Below are 22,859 nucleotides of genomic sequence, written 5' to 3'. Positions count from 1 at the left end.
AGGCAATTTGGCACGGCCAATCCACCTAACCCGCACATCTTTGGACACTAAGAGGCAATTTGGCACGGCCAATCCACCTAACCTGCACATCTTTGGACACTAAGAGGCAATTTGGCACGGCCAATCCACCTAACCTGCACATCTTTGGACACTAAGGGACAATTTAGCATGGCCAATCCACCTAACCTGTACATCTTTGGACATTAAGGGGCAATTTAGCATGGCCAATCCACCAAACCCACACATCTTTGGACACTTAGGGGCGATTTAGCATGGCCAATCCACCTAACCTGCACATCTTTGGATATTAAGGGGCAATTTTGCGTGTCCAATCCACCTAACCTACACGTCTTTTCAGGAGGAGGAAACCGGAGCACCCGGAGGAAACCCACGCAGACACGGGGAGAACGTGCAAACTCCACACAGACAGTGACCCCGAGGCCGGGAATCGAACCCGGGTCCCTGGCGCCGTGGGACAGCGATGCCACCCCGCTTCCTCTGCAATGGCCGAGCAAGACATTCAATTCAAGGGGGAATTGGGGTTGGGTAACAAACGCTGGCCGGCGACGCCCTCACCCCGCGGAGGAAAAATAAAACCCTGCCCCACCTTGATTCAACCGTCTCGCATCTCTCTTCCTCAACTCCTTCACCCCTTCCCCAGCCCACCCGGCTTACAGCCTCAGCATTCCCTGAAGCCAATCCTTCCCTCATCTCTCCAAAGGCCACTGCTGCCCTGTGAAGGCCCTATCTCCTCCGCAAAGCCCTTCTGTTTACGAGCTGCGGCAGACTCTGCGGTTCCCTGGTCCCTTGTGTGGTAATTACAGGACTGAGCCCGACCCTGAAAGCTGCCAAATTAACACTCGATCGTCTCAAATGAGGCCGCTCCCTGGTTAACGAGTGGAAAGATCGAACCCGAGGGAGGGCCCCCGGTTGCCCCCAGCGGGGAGCTATTTGCGGAGAGTAAACAGGCACTCGGTGAAGTCCCCGCAGGATTCCGAGGGAGGGAAACACACACAGAGAGAGCTCGGGCAGCCACATCAACCCACTCCACAACCACAGGAGGCCGTGGCTTCGAACCCTGTCCCAGGGCCTCGAGCACCCGGCCCCGGGCTGCTACTTCACTGCGCCACTGGAGGAAGAGTGCCACATTGTTGGAGGAGCCGCCAACACGGCAAGTTCCGTCCGACCTGTTCAGGTGGATGTGAGAGACACTGCGACACTATTCGGGGGGGGGGGGGGTGGGGAATGTCTTACCGACCATTTCATAGAATCCTACAAACCTGATGGAGGCCATTCGGACCATCGAGTCTGCACTGATCACAATCCCACCCAGACCTTATCTCCATAACCCCATGTATTTACTCCAGCTCCTGACACTAAGGGGCAATTTAGCATGGCCAATCCACCTAACACGCACATCTTGGGACACTAAGGGGCAATTTAGCATGGCCAATCCACCTAACCTGCACATCTTTGGACACTAAGGGGCAATTTACCATGGCCAATCCACCTAACCTGCACATCTTTGGACATTAAGGGGCAATTTAGCATGGCCAATCCACCGAACCTACAAATGTTTGGACACCAAGGGGCAATTTAGCATGGCCAATCCACCTAACCTGCACATCTTTGGACACTAAGGGGCAATTTACCATGGCCAATCCACCTAACCTGCACATCTTTGGACATTAAGGGGCAATTTAGCATGGCCAATCCACCTAACCCGCACATCTTTGGACACCAAGGGGCAATGTAGCATGGCCAATCCACCCAACCTGCACATCTTTGGACTGGGGGAGGAAACTGGAGCACCCGGAGGAAACTCACGCAGACACGGGGAAAATGTGCAAACTCCACACAGTGACCCAAGCCGGGATTTATCCGGCAATCCAACACCATCCAGAACACTTGGCTTTTTGATAACTGTTGAATTGTTGAATCTGTTCCATTATTCCCAGACTTTTTGATCCAAAGACAATCAGTAAGGATAGGCAACAACACCTCCTCCACGATCATCCTCAACACCGGTGCCCCACAAGGCTGTGTTCTCAGCCCCCTACTATACTCCTTATACACCTATAACCGTGCGGCCAAATTCCCCTCAAACTCCATTTTCAAGTTTGCTGACGACACCACCGTAGTGGGTCGGATCTCAAACAATGACGAGACAGAGTACAGGAATGAGATAGAGAATCTGGTGAACTGGTGCGGCGACAATAATCTCTCCCTCAATGTCAACAAAACGAAGGAGATTGTCATCGACTTCAGGAAGTGTAAAGGAGAACATGCTCCTGTCTACATCAACGGGATCGAAGTAGAAAGGGTTGAGAGCTTCAGGTTTTTAGGTGTCCAGATCACCAACAACCTATCCTGGTCCCCCCCATGCCGACACTATAGTTAAGAAAGCCCCACCAACACCTCTACTTTCTCAGAAGACTAAGGAAATTTGGCATGTCAGCTACGACTGTCACCAACTTTTACAGATGCCCCATAGAAAGCATCCTTTCTCGATGTATCACAGCTTGGTGTGGCTCTTATTCAGCCGAGGGGCTACGTTCACAACCTTTTGTAGTTTCTTGTGGGTTTATTTTGAACCCGGGTCCCCAGAAAATTATCTGAGTTTCTGGAATAACAGTCTAGCGATTATACCACTCGGCCATTGCCACCCCGAGTGTCCAAGGATGTGCGGGTTCTAAATTGCCTCTTAGTGTCCAAAGATGTGTAGGTTAGATGGATTGGCCATGCTAAATTGTCCCTTAGTGTCCAAAGATGTGCAGGTAAGGTGGATTGGCCATGCTAAATTGTCCCTTAGTGTCCAAAGATGTGTAGGTTAGATGGATTGGCCATGCTAAATTGTCCCTTAGTGTCCAAAGATGTGCAGGTTAGGTGGATTGGCCATGCTAAATTGTCCCTTAGTGTCCAAAGATGTGAGGGTTAGGGTCATTGGCCATGCTAAATTGCCCCTTAGTGTCCAAAGATGTGAGGGTTAGGGGGATTGGCCATGCTAAATTGCCCCTTAGTGTCCAAAGATGTGTAGGTTAGGTGGATTGGCCATGCTAAATTGTCCCTTAGTGTTCAAAGATGTGCAGGTTAGGTGGATTGGCCGTGCTAAATTGCCCCTTAGTGTCCAAAGATGTGTAGGTTAGGTGGATTGGCCATGCTAAATTGCCCCTTAGTGTCCAAAGATGTGTAGGTTAGGTGGATTGGCCATGCTAAATTGCTCCTTCATGTCTAAAGATAAAGTAAAGTTTTAAAGTTTATTTATTAGTCACAAGTAAGGCTTACATTAACACCGCAATGAAGTTACTGTGAAAATCCCCAATTCGCCACACTCCGGCACCTGTTCAGGTAACACTGAGGGAGAATTTAGCACGGCCAATTCACCAAATAAGCACGTCTTTGGACTGTGGGAGGAAACCGGAGCGCCCGGAGGAAACCCACGCAGACACGGGGAGAATGTGCAAACTCCACACAGACAGAGACCGGGAATCGAACCTGAGTCCCTGGCGCCGTGAGGCAGCAGTGGTAACCCACTGTGCCACCGTGCCGCCCCTATGTGTAGGTTAGGGGGATTGGCCGTGCTAAATTGCCCCTTAGTGTCCAAAGATGTGCAGGTTAGGTGGATTGGCCATGCTAAATTGCCCCTTAGTGTCCAAAGATGTGTAGGTTAGGGGGATTGGCCGTGCTAAATTGCCCCTTAGTGTCCAAAGATGTGTAGGTTAGGGGGATTGGCCGTGCTAAATTGCCCCTTAGTGTCCAAAGATGTGTAGGTTAGGTGGATTGGCCGTGCTAAATTGTTCCTTAGTGTCCAAAGATGTTTAGGTTAGGGGATTAGTGGCGTAAATACATGGGGCTACGGGGACAGGGCTGGGTGAGAATCACCGTTGGAGAGCAGGTGGAAACTCGACCGGCCTCCTTCTGTGCTGGAGAGGTGCCATGAGTCACCAAAGTTTCTCTGGCACCGGTCGGGATGGTCCTACGAACACCGGGAACGAAAAACAAAAAAAAAAGGGCAAACGGGATGGAAAGAAAAAGGCAGAGCGAGTGGAAAATGGGGACCAAAGGCGGGTAAAGATGGTAAAGACAGGGAAGAGCGCCCCTTGACCACGCAGACGGGTCAGCCTCAGCAAGGCGAGAGCAACACTGCGGGGCGAGTGTGCGTCCCGCAAGGTGAAGCCGGCACGAGGGAAGGTCGATTTCTCCCGCCGCGGTGGGGCCCTCCCGCCTCTCAATCCCTACCTTGGCTCTCCTCCCGTTCCGGGAATTTGATCTGTACGTCGTAATCCCGGGTGATCTGCTGCACTTTGGACCCCTTTAGCCCCATGACGGCTCGGTGGAACCTCTGGGGAATAACACATTCCAGCATCACCTGGGCTTCCTGAGGAGGGGCACAGACAGAAAAGAGAAACAGATCTCAGACAAAAATAACAATCAGTAATAATCAGGAGGGAGGAGCGCGGGGGGGGAGGAAAAAGAGACACTTCTTTTTAAAAGATTTCTTCAAAGTTTATTTATTCGTGTCACAAGTCGGCTTACATTAACACCGCAATGAAGTTACTGTGAAAGTCCCCCAGTCGCCCACACTCCGGCGCCTGTTCGGGTCAATGCACCCTAACCCAGCACAACTTTCAGACTGTGGGAGGAAACCGGAGCACCCGGAGGAAACCCACGCAGACACGGGGAGAACGTGCAGACTCCACACAGACCGTGATCCAAGCCAGGAATCGAGCCTGTGTCTCTGGCAATGTGAGGCAGCAGTGCTAACCACTGTGTCACCGTGCTGCCCCTTGCACATCTTGGGACACTAAGGGTCAAGTTAGCATGGCCAATCCACCTAACCTGCACATCTTTGGACACTAAGGGACAATTTAGCATGGCCAATCCACCTAACCTGCACATCTTTGGACACTAAGGGGCAATTTAGCATGGCCAATCCACCTAACCTGCACATCTTTGGACACGAAGGGGCAATTTAGCATGGCCAATCCACCTAACCTACACATCTTTGGACACTAAGGGGCAATTTAGCATGGCCAATCCCCCTAACCTGCACATCTTTGGACACTAAGGGGCAATTTAGCATGGCCAATCCACCTAACCCGCACATCTTTGGACACTAAGGGGCAATTTAGCATGGCCAATCCACCTAACCCGCACATCTTTGGACACTAAGGGACAATTTAGCACGGCCAATCCACCCTAACCTGCACATCTTTGGGATTTCCCCCTCACTTCCCTTCACCCCCCAGCCCATCCCTAATTCTCCCACAAGAGGAGGTTTTCACAGTAACTTCATTGCCGTGTTAATGTCAGCGACGCTGATAAGTAAAATTGGTGATGACTTTGTTTATTTATCCGTGTCACAATCAGGCTTACATTAACACTGCAATGAAGTTACTGTCAAAATCCCCGAGTCGCCCACACTCCGGCGCCTGTTCGGGTAACACTGAGGGAGAATTTAAGTTTAAAGTTTATTTATTAGTGTCACAAGTTAGGCTTACATTAACACTGCGATGAAGTGACTGTGAAAATCCCCTAGTCGCCCCACACTCCTAACTCCCCTAGTCGCCATAGTGCTCACCACTGTGCCACCGTGCCGTCCCATATTGGAGCACCTTTCGATTCGAAGTGTTTTTGTCATTACCTGAAGGAGATGTTAACTTTCGTAGCCTCCTGTTTAAGATGCTGCACTTTCGGAGGCAGCACCGTGGTTCTCAATGATATGTGTGTTTACATCTGTATTTATCATTCATTCGTGGGACATGTGCGTCCCTGGCTGGTCCAGCATTTATTGCCCATCCCCAGTTGCCCCTCGGAGGGCAGTTGAGAGTCAACCACATTGGCTGTGGCTCTGGAGTAACATGTAGGCCAGACCGGGTAAGGGCGTCGGATTTCGTTCCCTAAAGGACATCAGATGGGAAAGGCTGAGCAGGATCTGGGCCAAATGCAGGCAAATGGGACAAACTCAGTTCAGGAAGCGGCAGGGTGGCACAGTGGGTTAGCGCTGCTGCCTCACAGCGCCAGGGACCCGGGTTCGATTCCCGGCTTGGGTCACTGTCTGTGCGGAGTCTGCACGTTCTCCCCGTGTCTGCGTGGGTTTCCTCCGGGGGCTCCGGTTTCCTCCCACAGTTCAAAGATGTGCGGGTTAGGTGGATTGGCTATGCTAAAATTGCCCCTTAGTGTCCCGGGATGTGTAGGTTAGGTGGATTGGCCATGCTAAATTGTCCCTTAGTGTCCAAAGATGTGCAGGTTAGGTGGATTGGCCATGCTAAATTGTCCCCTTAGTGTCCTTAGATGTGCAGGTTAGGTGGATTGGCCATGCTAAATTGTCCCTTAGTGTCAAAAGATGTGCAGGTTAGCTGGATTGGCCATGCTAAATTGTCCCTTAGTGTCCAAAGATGTGCGGGTTAGGTGGATTGGCCATGCTAAATTGCCCCTTAGTGTCCAAAGAAGTGTAGGTTAGGTGGATTGGCCATGCAAAATTGTCCCTTAGTGTCCAAAGATGTGCGGGTTAGGTGGATTGGCCATGCTAAATTGCCCCTTAGTGTCCAAAGATGTGTAGGTTAGGTGGATTGGCCATGCAAAATTGCCCCTTAGTGTCCAAAGAAGTGCAGGTCAGGTGGATTGGCCATGCTAAATTGCCCCTTAGTGTCCAAAGATGTGCAGGTTAGGTGGATTGGCCATGCTAAATTGCTCCTTCGTGTCAAAAGATGTGTAGGTTAGGTGGATTGGCCATGCTAAATTGCCCCTTAGTGTCCAAAGATGTGCAGGTTAGGTGGATTGGCCATGCTAAATGGCCCCTTAGTGTCCAAAGATGTGCGGGTTCGGTGGATTGGCCATGCTAAATTGCCCCTTGGTGTCCAAAGATGTGCAGGTCAGGTGGATTGGCCATGCTAAATTGACCCTAGTGTCAGGGGGATTAGCAGGGTAAATGTGTGGGGTCACGGGAATAGGGCCTGGGTGCAGACTCGATGGGCCGAGTGGCCTCCTCCTGCACTGTAGGGATTCTGTGAAACCATGGACAGGGAGGGCTGAGGGGCCTGTCTCCAAGCTGTGTAATCTCTCTGATTCGGTCAGTGTGAAAGGGTGTGACGGATCCCGTTCCCCCGCTGCCCGCTTTGCTCACCAGGTCACCGATGATTTCCTGGATGCGCCGCTTGGCCGCCTCCACGCAATCCTTTGCCCCTTTCAGCGTCACCCGGTCGCTCTGGATGCCGGTGCGGGGGAAGCTGACCGTCACTCCTCCGTACTCCTCTGCAATCTCGCGGAGTACCTGCCCCCTGCGCGCCACAAAGTGCCGGTGATACTTGGGGTCTACAATCATCAACTCTTCGATGACGTTATCCTGCGGGAGAGGATTTCAGAACGAGTGAGCCGCAGTCAGCTCCGACTCTCACCAACTTTTACAGATGCTCCATAGAAAGCATCCTTCCTGGTTGTATCACAGCTTGGTATGGCTCCTGCTCTGCCCAAGACCGCAAGGAACTACAAAGGGTCGTGAATGTAGCCCAATCCATCACGCAAACCCAGCCTCCCATCCATTGACTCCGTCTACACTTCCCGCTGCCTCGGGGAAAAGCAGCCGGCATAATCAAGGACCCCCACGCACCACGGACATTCTCTCTTCCACCTTCTTCCTTCGGGAAAAAGATACAAAAGTCTGAGGTCACGTACCAACCGACTCAAGAACAGCTTCTTCCCTGCTGCTGTCAGACTTTTGAATGGACCGACCTCGCATTAAGTTGATCTTTCTCTGCACCCTAGCTATGACTGTAACACTACCTTCTGCACTCTCTCCTTTCCTTCGCTATGAACGGTATGCTTTGTCTGTATAGCGCGCAAGAAACAATACTTTTCACTGTATCCCAATACATGTGACAATAATAAATCAAATCAAAAAGTTCCTATTCCCTGTTTCAATGTCTAGTTCAAAGTTTATTTATTAGTGTCACAAGTAAGGCTTACATTAACACTGCAATGAAGTTACTGTGAAAATCCCATCGTCGCCACACTCCGGCACCAGTTCGGGTAACACTGAGGGAGAATTTAGCATGGCCAATCCACCTAACCCGCACATCTTTGGACACCAAGGGAGAATTTAGAATGGCCAATCCACCTGACCTGCACATCTTTGGACACTAAGGGGCAATTTAGCGTGGCCAATCCACCTAACCTGCACATCTTTGGACACTAAGGGGCAATTTAGCACGGCCAATCCACCTAACCTGCACATCTTTGGACACTAAGGGGCAATTTAGCGTGGCCAATCCACCCTAACCTGCACATCTTTGAAGACTAAGGGGCAATTTAAGATGGCCAATCCACCTAACCTGCCCTCCTTTGGACATTAACGGGCAATTTAGCATGGCCAATCCACCTAACTTTCACATCTTTGGACACTAAGGGGCGATTTAGCATGGCCAATCCACCTAACCCACACATCTTTCGGACACTAAGGGGCAATTTAGCATGGCCAATCCATCTAACCCACACATCTTTCGGACACTAAGGGGCAATTTAGCATGGCCAATCTACCTAACCTACACATCTTTGGACTGTGGGAGGAAACCGGAGCACCCGGAGGCAACCCACGCAGACACGGGGGGAGAACGTGCAGACTCCGCACAGACAGTGACCCAAGCCGGGAATCGAACCCGGGTCCCTGGCGCTGTGAGGCAGCAGTGCTAACCCCCTGTGCCACCGTGCCGCCCTGATGAGGTGGGAGGGTGATAAGCGGAGGGAACTAACCAGGTTCTTGATCAGAATCTCCAGTTCTTTGTGCGCCTGATTTATTGCCTCTTCCTTCCCCACGATGGTGATCAGCTCCTGGTCCCTGTCGTCGACGGCTGGGAAGATGATCCGGGCCCCCGTGCGGTCTCGCACCCTGCGGATGTTTCCGCCGCCCCTTCCGATGAGGAACTTGTGGTATTCCGGTTTGGCGTGCAACTCCACGGTGCAGTTGTTGATTTGCTGAAAGGCGGAGTGGGGGGTGGGAGGGTGTGGAGAACAAGACAGTTAGTTTAGAATCCCGACAGTGCAGAAGGAGGCCAATCGGCCCATCCAGTCTGCACTGACTCGCTGACAGCGGTATTACCCTTGCCCCATTCCCCGTTACTCCATGGCTAAGCTGCGGTGGCACAGGCGGGAACAATTACAACATTGAAAAGACATTTGGGCAGGGACATGGATAGGGAAAGGTTTAGAGGGAAATGGGCCAAACTCGGGCAAATGGGACTAGTTCAGTTTAGGCATAGATGAGATGGGCTGAAGGGCCTGTTTCTGAGATGCACATCTCGATGACTCTAATCCACCCAAACTGCACATCTTTGGACACTAAGGGGCAATTTAGCATGGCCAATCCACCTAACCTGCACATCTTTGGATACTAAGGGGCAATTTAGCACGGCCAATCCACCTAACCTACACATCTTTGGACACTAAGGGACAATTTAGCATGGCCAATCCACCTAACCTGCACATCTTTGGACACTAAGGGACAATTTAGCATGGCCAATCCACCTAACCTGCACATCTTTGGACACTAAGATAATAGCAAATTGGATTATTATCTAAATGGGAAAAAATTACAACATGCTGCTGTGCAGAGGGACCTGAGGGTCCTTGTGCATGAGACGCAAAAACCCAGTCTGCAGGTGCAACAGGTGATCAAGAAGGCAAATGGGATGTTGGCCTATATCGCGAGGGGGATAGAATATAAAAGCAGGGATGTCTTGCTGCATCTGTACAGGGCATTGGTGAGGCCGCAGCTGGAATACTGTGTGCAGTATTGGTCCCCTTATTTGCGGAAGGATATATTGGCCTTGGAGGGAGTGCAGAGAAGGTTCACCAGGTTGATACCAGAGATGAGGGGTGTTGATTATGAGGAGAGACTGAGCAGATTGGGTTTGTACTCGTTGGAATTTAGAAGGCTGAGGGGAGATCTTATAGAGACCAATAAGATAATGAAGGGGCTGGATAGGGTAGAGGTGGAGAGATTCTTTCCACTTAGAATGGAAACTAGAACTAGAGGGCACAGCCTCAAAATAAAGGGGGGTCAGTTTAGGACAGAGTTGAGGAGGAACTTCCTCTCTCAGAGGGTGGTGAATCTCTGGAATTCTCTGCCCACTGAAGTGGTGGAGGCTACCTCGTTGAATATGTTTAAATCACGAATAGATGGATTCCTGATCGGTAAGGGAATTAGGGGTTATAGGGATCAGGCGGGTAAGTGGAACTGATCCACTTCAGATCAGCCATGATCTTATTGAATGGCGGGGCAGGCTCGAGGGGCTAGATGGCTGACTCCTGCTCCTATTTCTTATGTTCTTAAGAGGCAATTTAGCACAGCCAATCCCCCTAACCAGCACATCTCTGTACAATAAGGGGCAATTTAGCATGGCCAATCCACCTACCGGCATATCTTGGAACATCAAGGGGCAATTTAGCATGGCCAATCCATCTAACCTGCACATCTTTGGACACCATGGGGCAATTTAGCACGGCCAATCCACCTAACCTTCACATCTTTGGACACTAAGGGGCAATTTAGCATAGCCAATCCACCTAACCTGCACATCTTTGGACACTAAGGGGCAATTTAGCATGGCCAATCCGCCTAACCTACACATCTTTGGACACTAAGGGGCAATTTAGCATGGCCAATCCACCTAACCTACACATCTTTGGACACTAAGGGGCAATTTAGCACGGCCAATCCACCCAAACTGCGCATCTTTGGAGCGTGGGGGGAAACTGGAGGAACGGAAACCCACACGCAGACTCAGGGGAGAACGTGCAAACTCCACACAGGGAGTGACCCAAGGCTAGAATTGAACCTGGGTCCCTGGCGCTGTGAGGCAGCGGTGCTAGCCACTGTGCCGCCCCTATCAAACCTCTCCCACGCTGTCCTCCGGGGAGGGAGGGCTTGGAGGCATCTCCAGTGCAAAACAGAATGATACGGTACAGAACATGGCCATTCAGCCCACTGTGCCTGGTCTTTGGTCGAGCGATAGATTTAATCTCACGCTTCATAATGTACCTTGGGGATTCTGATCTGTACCCTAACAAGCCTGACGCTGATGGAGACTTGAACGAATGCGTTAAGGCTGAGAGCATTTCACCTCTCAATGTCTTATACAAATATTATATTTGCAGATCTTGGCTTCCAGCTGTATTTAGAAACCCTACAGCACAGAAAGAGGCCATTCGGCCCATCGAGTCTGCACCGACTACAATCCCACCCAGGCCCTACCCCCATATCTACCTACTAATCCCTCTAACCTACGCATCCCAGGACACTAAGGGCAATTTTGGCATAGCCAATCAACCTAACCCGCACATCTTTGGACTGTGGGAGGAAACCGGAGCACCCGGAGGAAACCCACGCAGACACGAGGAGAATGTGCAAACTCCGCACAGACAGTGACCCGAGCCGGGAATCGAACCCAGGTACCTGGAGCTTTGAAGCAGCAGTGCTAACCACTGTGCTACCGTGCCGCCCTTTGAATTGTCACGCTTTGGGCATCAACCTTTATGCAGTCTACGCCCTTATGTCCAAGTGTATCTTCGGGCTGTCACTGTGCAAATGTGTCACCCTGTTAGAGGGAGGGGCTGGCCTAGTGGTGTTATCGCTAGACTAGTAATCCAGAAACTCAGCTAATGTTCTGGGGGACCCAGGTTCGAATCCCGCCCCGCCTCAGAGGGTGGAACTTGAATTCAATTTAAAAGAAAAATCTGGAATTAAGAATCTACTTAAGACATTGTTGACTGTCGGAAAAACCCATCTGGGCGGCACGGTGGCACAGGCGACAGCACTGCTGCCTCACAGCGCCAGGGACCCGGGTTCGATTCCCGGCCTTGGGTCACTGTCTGTGCGGAGTCTGCACGTTCTCCCCGTGTCTGCGTGGGTTTCCTCCGGGTGCTCCGGTTTCCTCCCACAGTCCAAAGATGTGCGGGTTAGGTGGATTGGCCGTGATAAATTGCCCCCCCGAGTGTCAGGGGGACTGGCAAGGGTAAATGCATGGGGTTGTGGGGATAGGGCCTAGGTGGGATTGTGGTCGGCACAGACTCGATGGGCTGAAGGGTGTCCTTCTGCACTGTGGGCTTCTATGATTCTGTGGTTCACTAATGTCCCTTGGGGAAGGAAATCTGCCGTCCTTACCCGGTCTGGCCTACATGTGACTCCAGAGTCGCAGCAATGTGGTCGACTCTCATCTGCCCTCCAAGGGCAACTAGGGATGGGCAATAAATGCTGGCCCATCATGTCCCACGATGAATAAAAAATAATCAGGCCAACTAGGGCAAATCGTTCAAAATGCCAGGTGAAATTTTTTTATCATCCGACATTTGTTTTCCAAGTAACTGAAAATTCCCATCTCCGAAATAAGGATTGCCTCACTAAATATCTCCATCCTTTCCTCCTCCATTAAGGCATGGCTTACACAGCCTACTGACCAAGGATTTAAGTCATTTGTCCTGATATCTCCTCACGTGGCTTGGTGCTGAGTTTAATTTGAAAATGGTTAACGCGCAGGTTCAGTCGGCAGTTCAGAAGGCAAATGCAGTGTTAGCATTCATATCGAGAGGGCTAGGATACAAGAGCAGGGATGTACTTCTGAGGCTGTATAAGGCTCTGGTCAGACCCCATTTGGAGTATTGTGAACAGTTTTGGGCCCCGTATCTAAGGAAGGATGTGCTGGCCTTGGAAAGAGTCCAGAGGAGGTTCACAAGAATGATCCCTGGAATGAAGAGCTTGTCGTATGAGGAACGGTTGAGGACTCTGGGTCTGTACTCAGTGGAATTTAGAAGGATGAGGGGGGGATTTTATTGAAACTTACAGGATACTGCGAGGCCTGGATAGAATGGATGTGGAGACGATGTTTCCACGAGTAGGAAAAACTAGAACCAGAGGGCACAACCTCAGGCTAAAGGGACGATCCTTTAAAACAGAGATGAGGAGGAATTTCTTCAGCCAGAGAGTGGTGAATCTGTGGAACTCTTTGCCGCAGAAGGCTGTGGAGGCCGGGTCATTGAGTGTCTTGAAGACAGAGATAGATAGGTTCTTGATTAATAAGGGGATCAGGGGTTATGGGGGAAAGGGCAGGAGAATGGGGATGAGAAAAATATCAGCCATGATTGAATGGCGGAGCAGACTCGATGGGCCGAGTGGCCTAATTCTGCTCCTATGTCTTATGGTTTTATGCTCCGATGAAGGTCCTGGGGGTTTAAAGGCGCTACATATGTCGGAATACCTTTTCCTCGGCCAGCTGAAGCAGCTGTTTCCTTGCTTTCTCCACCTCCTCCACAGGACCCCTGATGGTGACTTTGTCGCTGCCTGAGCCTTCCGAGGGGAAATGGATGTGCACTCCTCCACACTCCTCCATGAGTGACCGCACCAAACGCCCCTTAGCCCCGATCAGGGAGTTGTGCAGCTTGGCAGGGATCAAAACATCCACTTCCTTGATGTTCGCCTGTGGGAGACACAGCCACAATTAAACAGCGATACACAAGCCCGTGTATACACGCATGTGCACACACACATACACTCACAAACACATATACACAACACGCATGCTCACGCGCTCAAGCAACCCCACATACAAGAACACATGTACACAAGCCCTCACGCATATAGACAACACACACACACACGTACCCCACACACACACGTATAGACAACACATACAGATACCCTGCACACAACGCGTATGGACAACACACACACACTCACACACACGCGTGTACCCTGCACACACACACAAAAACACAAAGAGACAACACATACATATGTACCCTGCACAGACATATCTCTGGACAACACACACACATACCCCGCACACATACAGACAACACACACACATGCCCCACATACAACACATAGAGACAACACACACACATGTACCCAGCACACACAAAAACACATATAGACAACACATACATATGTACCCTGCACAGACATATCTCTGGACAACACACACACATACCCCGCACACATACAGACAACACACACACATGCCCCACATACAACACATAGAGACAACACACACACATGTACCCAGCACACACAAAAACACATATAGACAACACACACATATGTACCCTGCACACACAAAAATGCAAAAAGACACCACACACAAACACATATAGACAACACACATGTCCCTTGCACACACACGCACACAAAAACACAGAGACAACACACACATGTACCCCGCACACATACAAACACACATATAGACAGCACACACATGTACCCCACACAGATACAAACACACACATAGGCAACACGCACATGTACCCCGCACACATACAAACACACATACAGGCAACACACACGTGTACCCCACACACACACAAACACACATATAGACAATACACATATACCCTCCTACACACAAAAACACACATGGACATTACACGTATACCCCACACACAAACACATATAGACAACACACACATGGATACCACATACACCACACACACAAACAGACAGATAACACACACATATATCACCGCGCCCCCCACACAAAAATACAGATCGATCACACAGGCACGCACGCACGCACACACACTCAGTGTTATACACTGACAGACCCGTCCCCACCAGTACTGTACCCCAGTGTTATACAGCGACAGACCCGTCCCCACCAGCACTGTACCCAGTGTTATACAGTGACAGACCCGTCCCCTCCAGTACTGGACCCCAGTGTTATACAGCGACAGACCCGTCCCCACCAGCACTGTACCCCAGTGTTATACAGCGACAGACCCGTCCCCACCAGCACTGTACCCAGTGTTATACAGTGACAGACCCGTCCCCTCCAGTACTGTACCCCAGTGTTATACAGTGACAGACCCGTCCCCTCCAGTACTGTACCCCAGTGTTACACAGTGACAGACCCGTCCCCTCCAGTACTGTACCCCAGTGTTATACAGCGACAGACCCGTCGCCACCAGCACTGTACCCCAGTGTTATACAGCGACAGACCCGTCCCCACCAGGACTGTACCCCAGTGTTATACAGTGACAGACCCGTCCCCCCCAGTACTATACCCCAGTGTTATACAGCAACAGACCCGTCCCCACCAGCACTGTACCCCAGTCTTATACAGTGACAGACCCGTCCCCCCCAGTACTGTACCCCAGTGTTATACAGCAACAGACCCGTCCCCACCAGCACTGTACCCCAGTCTTATACAGCGACAGACCCGTCCCCACCAGTACTGTACCCCAGGGTTATACAGTGACAGACCCATCCCCACCAGTACTATACCCCAGTGTTATACAGCGACAGACCCATCCCCACCAGTACTGTACCCCAGGGTTATACAGTGACAGACCCATCCCCACCAGTACTATACCCCAGTGTTATACAGCGACAGACCCATCCCCACCAGTACTGTACCCCAGTCTTATACAGTGACAGACCCGTCCCCACCTACTGTACCCCAGTGTTATACAGCGACAGACCCATCCCCACCAGTACTGTACTCCAGTGTTATACAGTGACAGACCCGTCCCCACCAGTACTGTACCCCAGTGTTATACAGCGACAGACCCGTCCCCACCAGTACTGTACCCCAGTGTTATACAGCGACAGACCCATCCCCACCAGTACTGTACCCCAGTGTTATACAGCGACAGACCCGTCCCCACCAGCACTGTACCCAGTGTTATACAGTGACAGACCCATCCCCACCAGTACTGTACCCCAGTGTTATACAGTGACAGACCCGTCCCCTCCAGTACTGTACCCCAGTGTTATACAGCGACAGACCCGTCCCCACCAGCACTGTACCCCAGTGTTATACAGTGACAGACCCGTCCCCACAGTACTGTACCCCAGGGTTATACAGTGACAGACCCGTCCCCACCAGTACTGTACCCAGTGTTATACAGTGACAGACCCGTCCCCTCCAGTACTGTACCCCAGTGTTATACAGCGACAGACCCGTCCCCACCAGCACTGTACCCCAGTGTTATACAGTGACAGACCCGTCCCCACCAGTACTGGACCCCAGTGTTGTACAGCGACAGACCCGTCCCCACCAGTACTGTACCCCAGTGTTATACAGCGACAGACCCATCCCCACCAGTACTGTACCCCAGTGTTATACAGTGACAGACCCGTCGCCACCAGTACTGTACCCCAGTGTTACACAGCGACAGACCCGTCCCCACCAGTACTGTACCCCAGTGTTATACAGTGACAGACCCGTCCCCACCAGTACTGTACCCCAGTGTTGTACAGCGACAGACCCGTCCCCACCAGTACTGTACCCCAGTGTTATACAGTGACAGACCCGTCCCCACCAGTACTGTACCCCAGTGTTATACAGTGACAGACCCATCCCCACCAGTACTGTACCCCAGTGTTATACAGTGACAGACCCGTCCCCACCAGTACTGTACCCCAGTGTTGTACAGTGACAGACCCGTCCCCACCAGTACTGTACCTCAGTATTATACAGCGACAGACCCGTCCCCACCAGTACTGTACCCCAGTGTTATACAGTGACAGACTCGTCCCCACCAGTACTGTACCCCAGTGTTATACAGAGACAGACCCATCCCCACCAGTACTGTACCCCAGTGTTATACAGTGACAGACTCGTCCCCACCAGTACTGTACCCCAGTGTTATACAGCGACAGACCCATCCCCACCAGTACTGTACCCCAGTGTTATACAGCGACAGACCCGTCCCCACCAGTACTGTACCCCAGTGTTGTACAGTGACAGACCCGTCCCCACCAGTACTGTACCCCAGTGTTATACAGCGACAGACCCATCCCCACCAGTACTGTACCCCAGTGTTATACAGCGACAGACCCATCCCCACCAGTACTGTACCCCAGTGTTATACAGTGACAGACCCGTCCCCACCAGTACTGGACCCCAGTGTTGTACAGCGACAGACCCGTCCTAACCATAATGCATTCCTTTCAGCTCTTAAATCTCTTTCTGGACGCAGCCCATGTTTGGAAGGTCGATATTCCGACACACATGAACAAGGAAAGAGGGGCCTGTACAGTCACGTAAAGCCGATCCGGTCGCTTCCTGCTTTTCCCGCCTTTGGGTGCCACCCCGACTCTCCCCAGTGATTCCCAAGTGTTCCCCCCTCCCCAAACCCCCTGGCGAAGTTGATTGAACGGGGTGACGCAAGCACAGGGTTGCTGAGAGGGTGGACAGGAAAGGCCCTGACGTGATGTACCAGCTCGCGTTGAATGGAGAGGATGCGATCTCGGGCTGCCTCGCAGTTGGCTTTCTTCCCGGTGATGAGGATCACCTCCGAGTTGCTGTTCTCAGTGGGGAGATCAATCTTTGTGTTCGTTTCTTCACGGATCTGGCGAGGGAATAGCAAAAGCACGCGAGTCAGAGACCGTTCCCCCCCATGCTGGCATTCCCTTCCTAACCAGCGCCGCGGGTGTACCCACACCGCATGTGTAGGTGGTGGAGCCTCAAAGAGGGCAGCTCACCACCACCTTCTCAAGGCTGAGCCGGCCATGTCACGTCCCGTGGAGGACTAACACAAAAGTAGGCCACTTGCCCAATGCTGATGGCTCATTTCACAACCCATTTCATCCAGCTACTTTTGTCCTGCACGATTGGGTGGCGCAGTGGGTTAGCGCTGCTGCCTCACAGCGCCAGGGACACGGGTTCGATTCCCGGCTTGGGGTCACTGTCTGCGCGGAGTCTGCACGTTCTCCTCGTGTCTGCGTGGGTTTCCTCCGGGTGCTCCAGTTTCCTTCCACTGGTTAAGTGGTTAGGTGCATTGGCCGTGCTAAATTGCCCCTTAGTGTCCAAAGATGTGTAGTTTGGGTAGATTGGCCATGCTAAATTGCCCCTTAGTGTCCAAAGATGTGTAGGTTGGGTAGATTGGCCATGCTAAATTGCCCCTTAGTGTCCAAAGATGTGTAGTTTGGGTAGATTGGCCATGCTAAATTGCCCCTTAGTGTCCAAAGATGTGCAGGTTAGGTGGATTGGCCATGCTAAATTGCCCCTTAGTGTCCAAAGATGTGTAGGTTAGGTGGATTGGCCGTGCTAAATTGTCCCTTAGTGTCGAAAGATGTATAGGTTGCGTAGATTGGCCATGCTAAATTGCCCTTTTGTGTCCAAAGATGTGTAGATTAGGTGGATTGGCCATGCTAAATTGTCCCTTAGTGTCCAAAGATGTGTAGGCTAGGTGGATTGGCCGTGCTAAATTGTCCCTTAGTGTCGAAAGATGTATAGGTTGCGTAGATTGGCCATGCTAAATTGCCCTTTTGTGTCCAAAGATGTGTAGATTAGGTGGATTGGCCATTCTAAATTGTCCCTTAGTATCGAAAGATGTATAGGTTGCGTAGATTGGCCATGCTAAATTGCCCTTTTGTGTCCAAAGATGTGCCGGTTAGGTGGATCGGCCATGCTAAATCGCCCCTTAGTGTCCAAAGATGTGCAGGTTAGGTGGATTGGCCGTGCTAAATTGTCCCTTAGTGTCCAAAGATGTGCAGGTTAGGTGGATCGGCCATGCTAAATTGCCCCTTAGTGTCCAAAGATGTGTAGGGCCAATTTAGCATGGCCAATCCACCTCACCTGCATATCTTTGGACTGTGGGAGGAAACCGGAGCACCCGGAGGAAACCCACGCAGACACGGGGAGAACGTGCAGACTCCGCACAGACAGTGACGCCAAGCCGGGAATCGATCTCGGGTCCCTGGTGCTGTGAGGCAGCAGCGCTTAACCGCCGTGCCGCTCTTTCGTCCTTGCCTGCTCACAGAGCCTCCCCTCAAATGCATCAAAACAACTTCTTTTTAATCCTCCAGGGGTGAATTTTTTTTTCTTGTCTTACTCTCTGGGAAGCAAACATTTTCCATCACAAGTTCTATTTATCTCTTCTTCTTGTTACCGCGAAAGGTTAAAGAGGAAAACAAGCCTGTGGCTATCGGAGTGAATCAAAGGCATCGAGGAACGTGAGGTGTCCTGAGGCCAGTGGGCTGACGAATGGCAGATGGAGTTTAATTTAGACAAATGCGAGGTGATGCATTTTGGTAGATTGAACCAGGGCAGGACTTACTCAATTAATGGTAGGGGTGTTGGGGAGAGTTACAGAACAAAGAGATCGAGGGGTACATGTTCATAGCTCCTTGAAAGTGGAGTCACAGGTGGACAGAGTGGTGAAGAAGGCATTCGGCATGCTTGGTTTCATCGGTCAGAACATTGAATACAGGAGTCTTGTTGAAGTTGTACAAGACATTGGTGAGGCCACACTTGGAATACTGTGTGCAATTCTGGTCACCCTATTATAGAAAGGATATTATTAAACTAGAAAGAGTGCAGAAAAGATTTACTAGGATGCTACCGGGACTTGATGGTTGTAAGGAGAGTCTGGATAGACTGGGACTTTTTTCTCTGGAGCGTAGGAGGCTGAGGGGTGATCTTATAGAGGTCTATAAAATAATGAGGGGCATAGATCAGCTAGATAGTCAATATCTTTTCCCAAAGGTAGGGGAGTCTAAAACTGGAAGCCGTAGGTTTAAGGTGAGAGGGGAGAGATACAAAAGGGTCCAGAGGGGCAATTTTTTCACACAGAGGGTGGTGAGTGTTTGAGCCTCTCAGTCACGGTTCAGTAAAGGAGACACGAGTTCTGCCTCTTCATAAAAATACCTTTATTTCTTTGACCCAACTCCGCACACAATTCTCCACCAACCAATAGTGCCACCTGTGGCTTCTATTGAATAACTGACATCAAATTAGGACTTAATTGGAAGGTCTGTTAACCCATTGCTAAAAGTGAGTGTCTGGAACGAGAGGTAGTAGTGGAGGCGGGCACAATTTTGTCTTTTAAAAAGCATTTAGACAGTTCTGTGGGTAAGATGGGTAGAGAGGGATATGGGCCAAACGCGGGCAATTGGGACTAGCTTAGCGGTTTAAAAAAAGGGGCAGCATGGACAAGGTGGGCCGAAGGGCCTGTTTCCATGCTGCAAACCTCCATGACTCTATGATAGAGGCCCTGGGTTTGATTCCATGTCTGTGCTGATCTGAGTGATAATTGGAGGGGGGGCAGGTTGGGAGGGGGGGCAGGTTGGGTGGGGGGGCAGGTTGGGTGGGGGGGGCAGGTTGGGTGGGGGGGGCAGGTTGGGTGAGGGGGGCAGGTTGGGTGAGGGGGCAGGTTGGGTGGGGGGGCAGGTTGGCTGGGGGGCAGGTTGGGTGGGGGGGGCAGGTTGGGTGGGGGGGCAGGTTGGGTGGGGGGGCAGGTTGGGTGGGGGGGCAGGTTGGGTGGGGGGGCAGGTTGGGTGGGGGGGCAGGATGGGTGGGGGGGCAGGTTGGGTGGGGGGGCAGGTTGGGTGGGGGGGCAGGTTGGGTGGGGGGGCAGGTTGGGTGGGGGGGCAGGTTGGGTGGGGGGGCAGGTTGGGTGGGGGGGCAGGTTGGGTGGGGGGGCAGGTTGGGTGGGGGGGCAGGTTGGGTGGGGGGGCAGGTTGGGTGGGGGGGCAGGTTGGGTGGGGGGGCAGGTTGGGTGGGGGGGCAGGTTGGGAGGGGGGGCAGGTTGAGTGGGGGGGCAGGTTGGGTGGGGGGGCAGGTTGGGTGGGGGGGGGCAGGTTGGGTGGGGGGGGGCAGGTTGGGTGGGGGGGGCAGGTTGGGTGGGGGGGCAGGTTGGGAGGGGGGGCAAGTTGGGTGGGGGGGCAGGTTGGGTGGGGGGGCAGGTTGGGTGGGGGGGCAGGTTGGGTGGGGGGGCAGGTTGGGTGGGGGGGCAGGTTGGGTGGGGGGGCAGGTTGGGTGGGGGGGCAGGTTGGGTGGGGGGGCAGGTTGGGTGGGGGGGCAGGTTGGGTGGGGGGGCAGGTTGGGTGGGGGGGCAGGTTGGGTGGGGGGGCAGGTTGGGTGGGGGGGCAGGTTGGGTGGGGGGGCAGGTTGGGTGGGGGGGCAGGTTGGGTGGGGGGGCAGGTTGGGTGGGGGGGCAGGTTGGGTGGGGGGGGCAGGTTGGGTGGGGGGGGGCAGGTTGGGTGGGGGGGGGGCAGGTTGGGTGGGGGGGGCAGGTTGGGTGGGGGGGCAGGTTGGGTGGGGGGGCAGGTTGGGTGGGGGGGCAGGTTGGGTGGGGGGGCAGGTTGGGTGGGGGGGCAGGTTGGGTGGGGGGGCTATGACAGGCGACACTGCCCCGCCCGCCCAAGGAGAGAGAGGTCAAGGAACAAGCATGGTTGCTTTCTCTCTTTATTAAAAGTTGATGACCAGGATGTGGGTGCTGCTGCCAAGGCCAACATTGATTGCCCATCGCCAGTCGCACTGAAGGTGGTGATGGTTGGCATCCTTATTAGAGCCCCGACAGTGCAGAAGCAGGCCATTCGGCCCATTGAGTCTGCGCCGACTCTCCGAAAGAGCACTGTACCCAGGCACACCCCTCCCCCCATCCCACCCTTCCCCTATCCTTCTAACCCCACGCATTTACCATAGACAATCCACCTAACCTGCACATCTTTGGATACTAAGTGGAAATTTAGCATGGCCAATCCACCTAACCTGCACATCTTTGGACACTAAGGGGCAATTTAGCATGGCCAATCCACCTAACCCGCACATCTTTGGACATTAAGGGGCAATTTAGCATGGCCAATCCACCTAACCTGCACATCTTTGGACACTAAGGGACAATTTAGCATGGCCAATCCACCTAACCTGCCCATCTTTAGTCACTAAGGGGCAATTTAGCATGGCCAATCCACTTAACCCGCACATCTTTGGACACTAAGGGACAGTTTAGCATAGCCAATCCACCTAACCTACACATCTTTGGACACTAAGGGGCAGTTTAGCATGGCCAATCCACCTAACCTACACATCTTTGGACACTAAGGGGCAGTTTAGCATGACCAATCCGCCTAACCTACACATCTTTGGACACTAAGGGGCAGTTTAGCATGACCAATCCGCCTAACCTGCACACGGAAAGAGGAATGAGTGACAACCAGAAAGGGACCTGCATTTCCACGGCGCCTTTTGATGACGTCAGAACATGCTCGTCAATGAGGTGTTGGAATGTGGCAGCCAATTGGTGGACGGCAAGTTCCCACTATCAGCCGTAACGACTGAGTGAGATGGGTGGAGGGACAGGCGTCAGCCCCAAGGTTAACTTTCGCCTTGCGAGCAACCAGCATGGATTATGAGTTCGAGAGTCTGGAGTGGGACCTAAATCCCTGTCTTCTGACGGGGAGGAAAGTGTCCCCCCATTCCCAGTGAGCCGCGGGCACGACACAATAGATGTGTGCAGTTTTGGTCTCCTTATCTGAGGAAGGATGTCCTTGCTATACAGGGTGTACAGCGAAGGTTTACCAGGCTGATTCTGGGATGGCAGGTCTGTCATATGAGGAGAGATTAAGTCGGTTAGGATTATATTCGCTGGAGTTTAGAAGAGTGCGAGAGGATCTTGTAGAAACTTATAAAATTCTGAGAGGATTAGACAGGGTAGATTCAGGAAGAATGTTCCCAATGGTGGGGGGAGTCAAGAAGTAGGGGGTCATAGTTTGAGGATAAGGGGTAAACCTTTTAGGACTGAGGTGAGGAGAGATTTCTTCACCCAGAGGGTGGTGAATGTGTGGAATTCACAGAAAGTAGCTGAGGCCAAAACGTTGTGAGATTTCAAGAAGGAATTAGATATAGCTCTTGGGGGCTAAAGGGACCGAGGGATATGGAGGGGGGGGAGGAGGGGAATCAGGATATTGAATTCGATGATCAGTCATGATCATAATGAATGGCGGAGCAGGCTCGAAGGGCCGAATGGCCTCCTCATGCTTCTAGTTTCTATGCAAATGTAATAAATTAAGTTGGGATTGTAATATTAACTTTAGGTAAGGATTCTATAATAGTTCGAGACCCTCTGTTAATCAGCCAAGATCG

General features: G+C 52.0%; 1 protein-coding gene across 1 annotated transcript in view; it reads right to left on the bottom strand.

Annotated features, from left to right (window-relative positions):
• Positions 1-22,859, bottom strand: part of LOC144489256 (vigilin-like) — a gene marked incomplete at both ends in the record, with an annotated part of 49,295 nt that overhangs the window by 4,863 nt on the left and 21,573 nt on the right. Inside the window, 5 exons of the mRNA XM_078207124.1 lie at positions 4,240-4,378; positions 7,127-7,345; positions 8,749-8,970; positions 13,248-13,466; positions 17,209-17,340. Of these exons, the coding sequence (XP_078063250.1) occupies positions 4,240-4,378; positions 7,127-7,345; positions 8,749-8,970; positions 13,248-13,466; positions 17,209-17,340 (931 nt within the window). The remainder of the gene's footprint in view (positions 1-4,239; positions 4,379-7,126; positions 7,346-8,748; positions 8,971-13,247; positions 13,467-17,208; positions 17,341-22,859) is intronic.

The sequence above is a fragment of the Mustelus asterias genome, unplaced genomic scaffold, assembly GCF_964213995.1.
Source record: "Mustelus asterias unplaced genomic scaffold, sMusAst1.hap1.1 HAP1_SCAFFOLD_2065, whole genome shotgun sequence".
In the NCBI taxonomy this organism is placed as follows: domain Eukaryota; kingdom Metazoa; phylum Chordata; class Chondrichthyes; order Carcharhiniformes; family Triakidae; genus Mustelus; species Mustelus asterias.
Note: the sequence above shows the minus strand (reverse complement) of the source record. Positions and strands in the feature narration are given on the sequence as shown.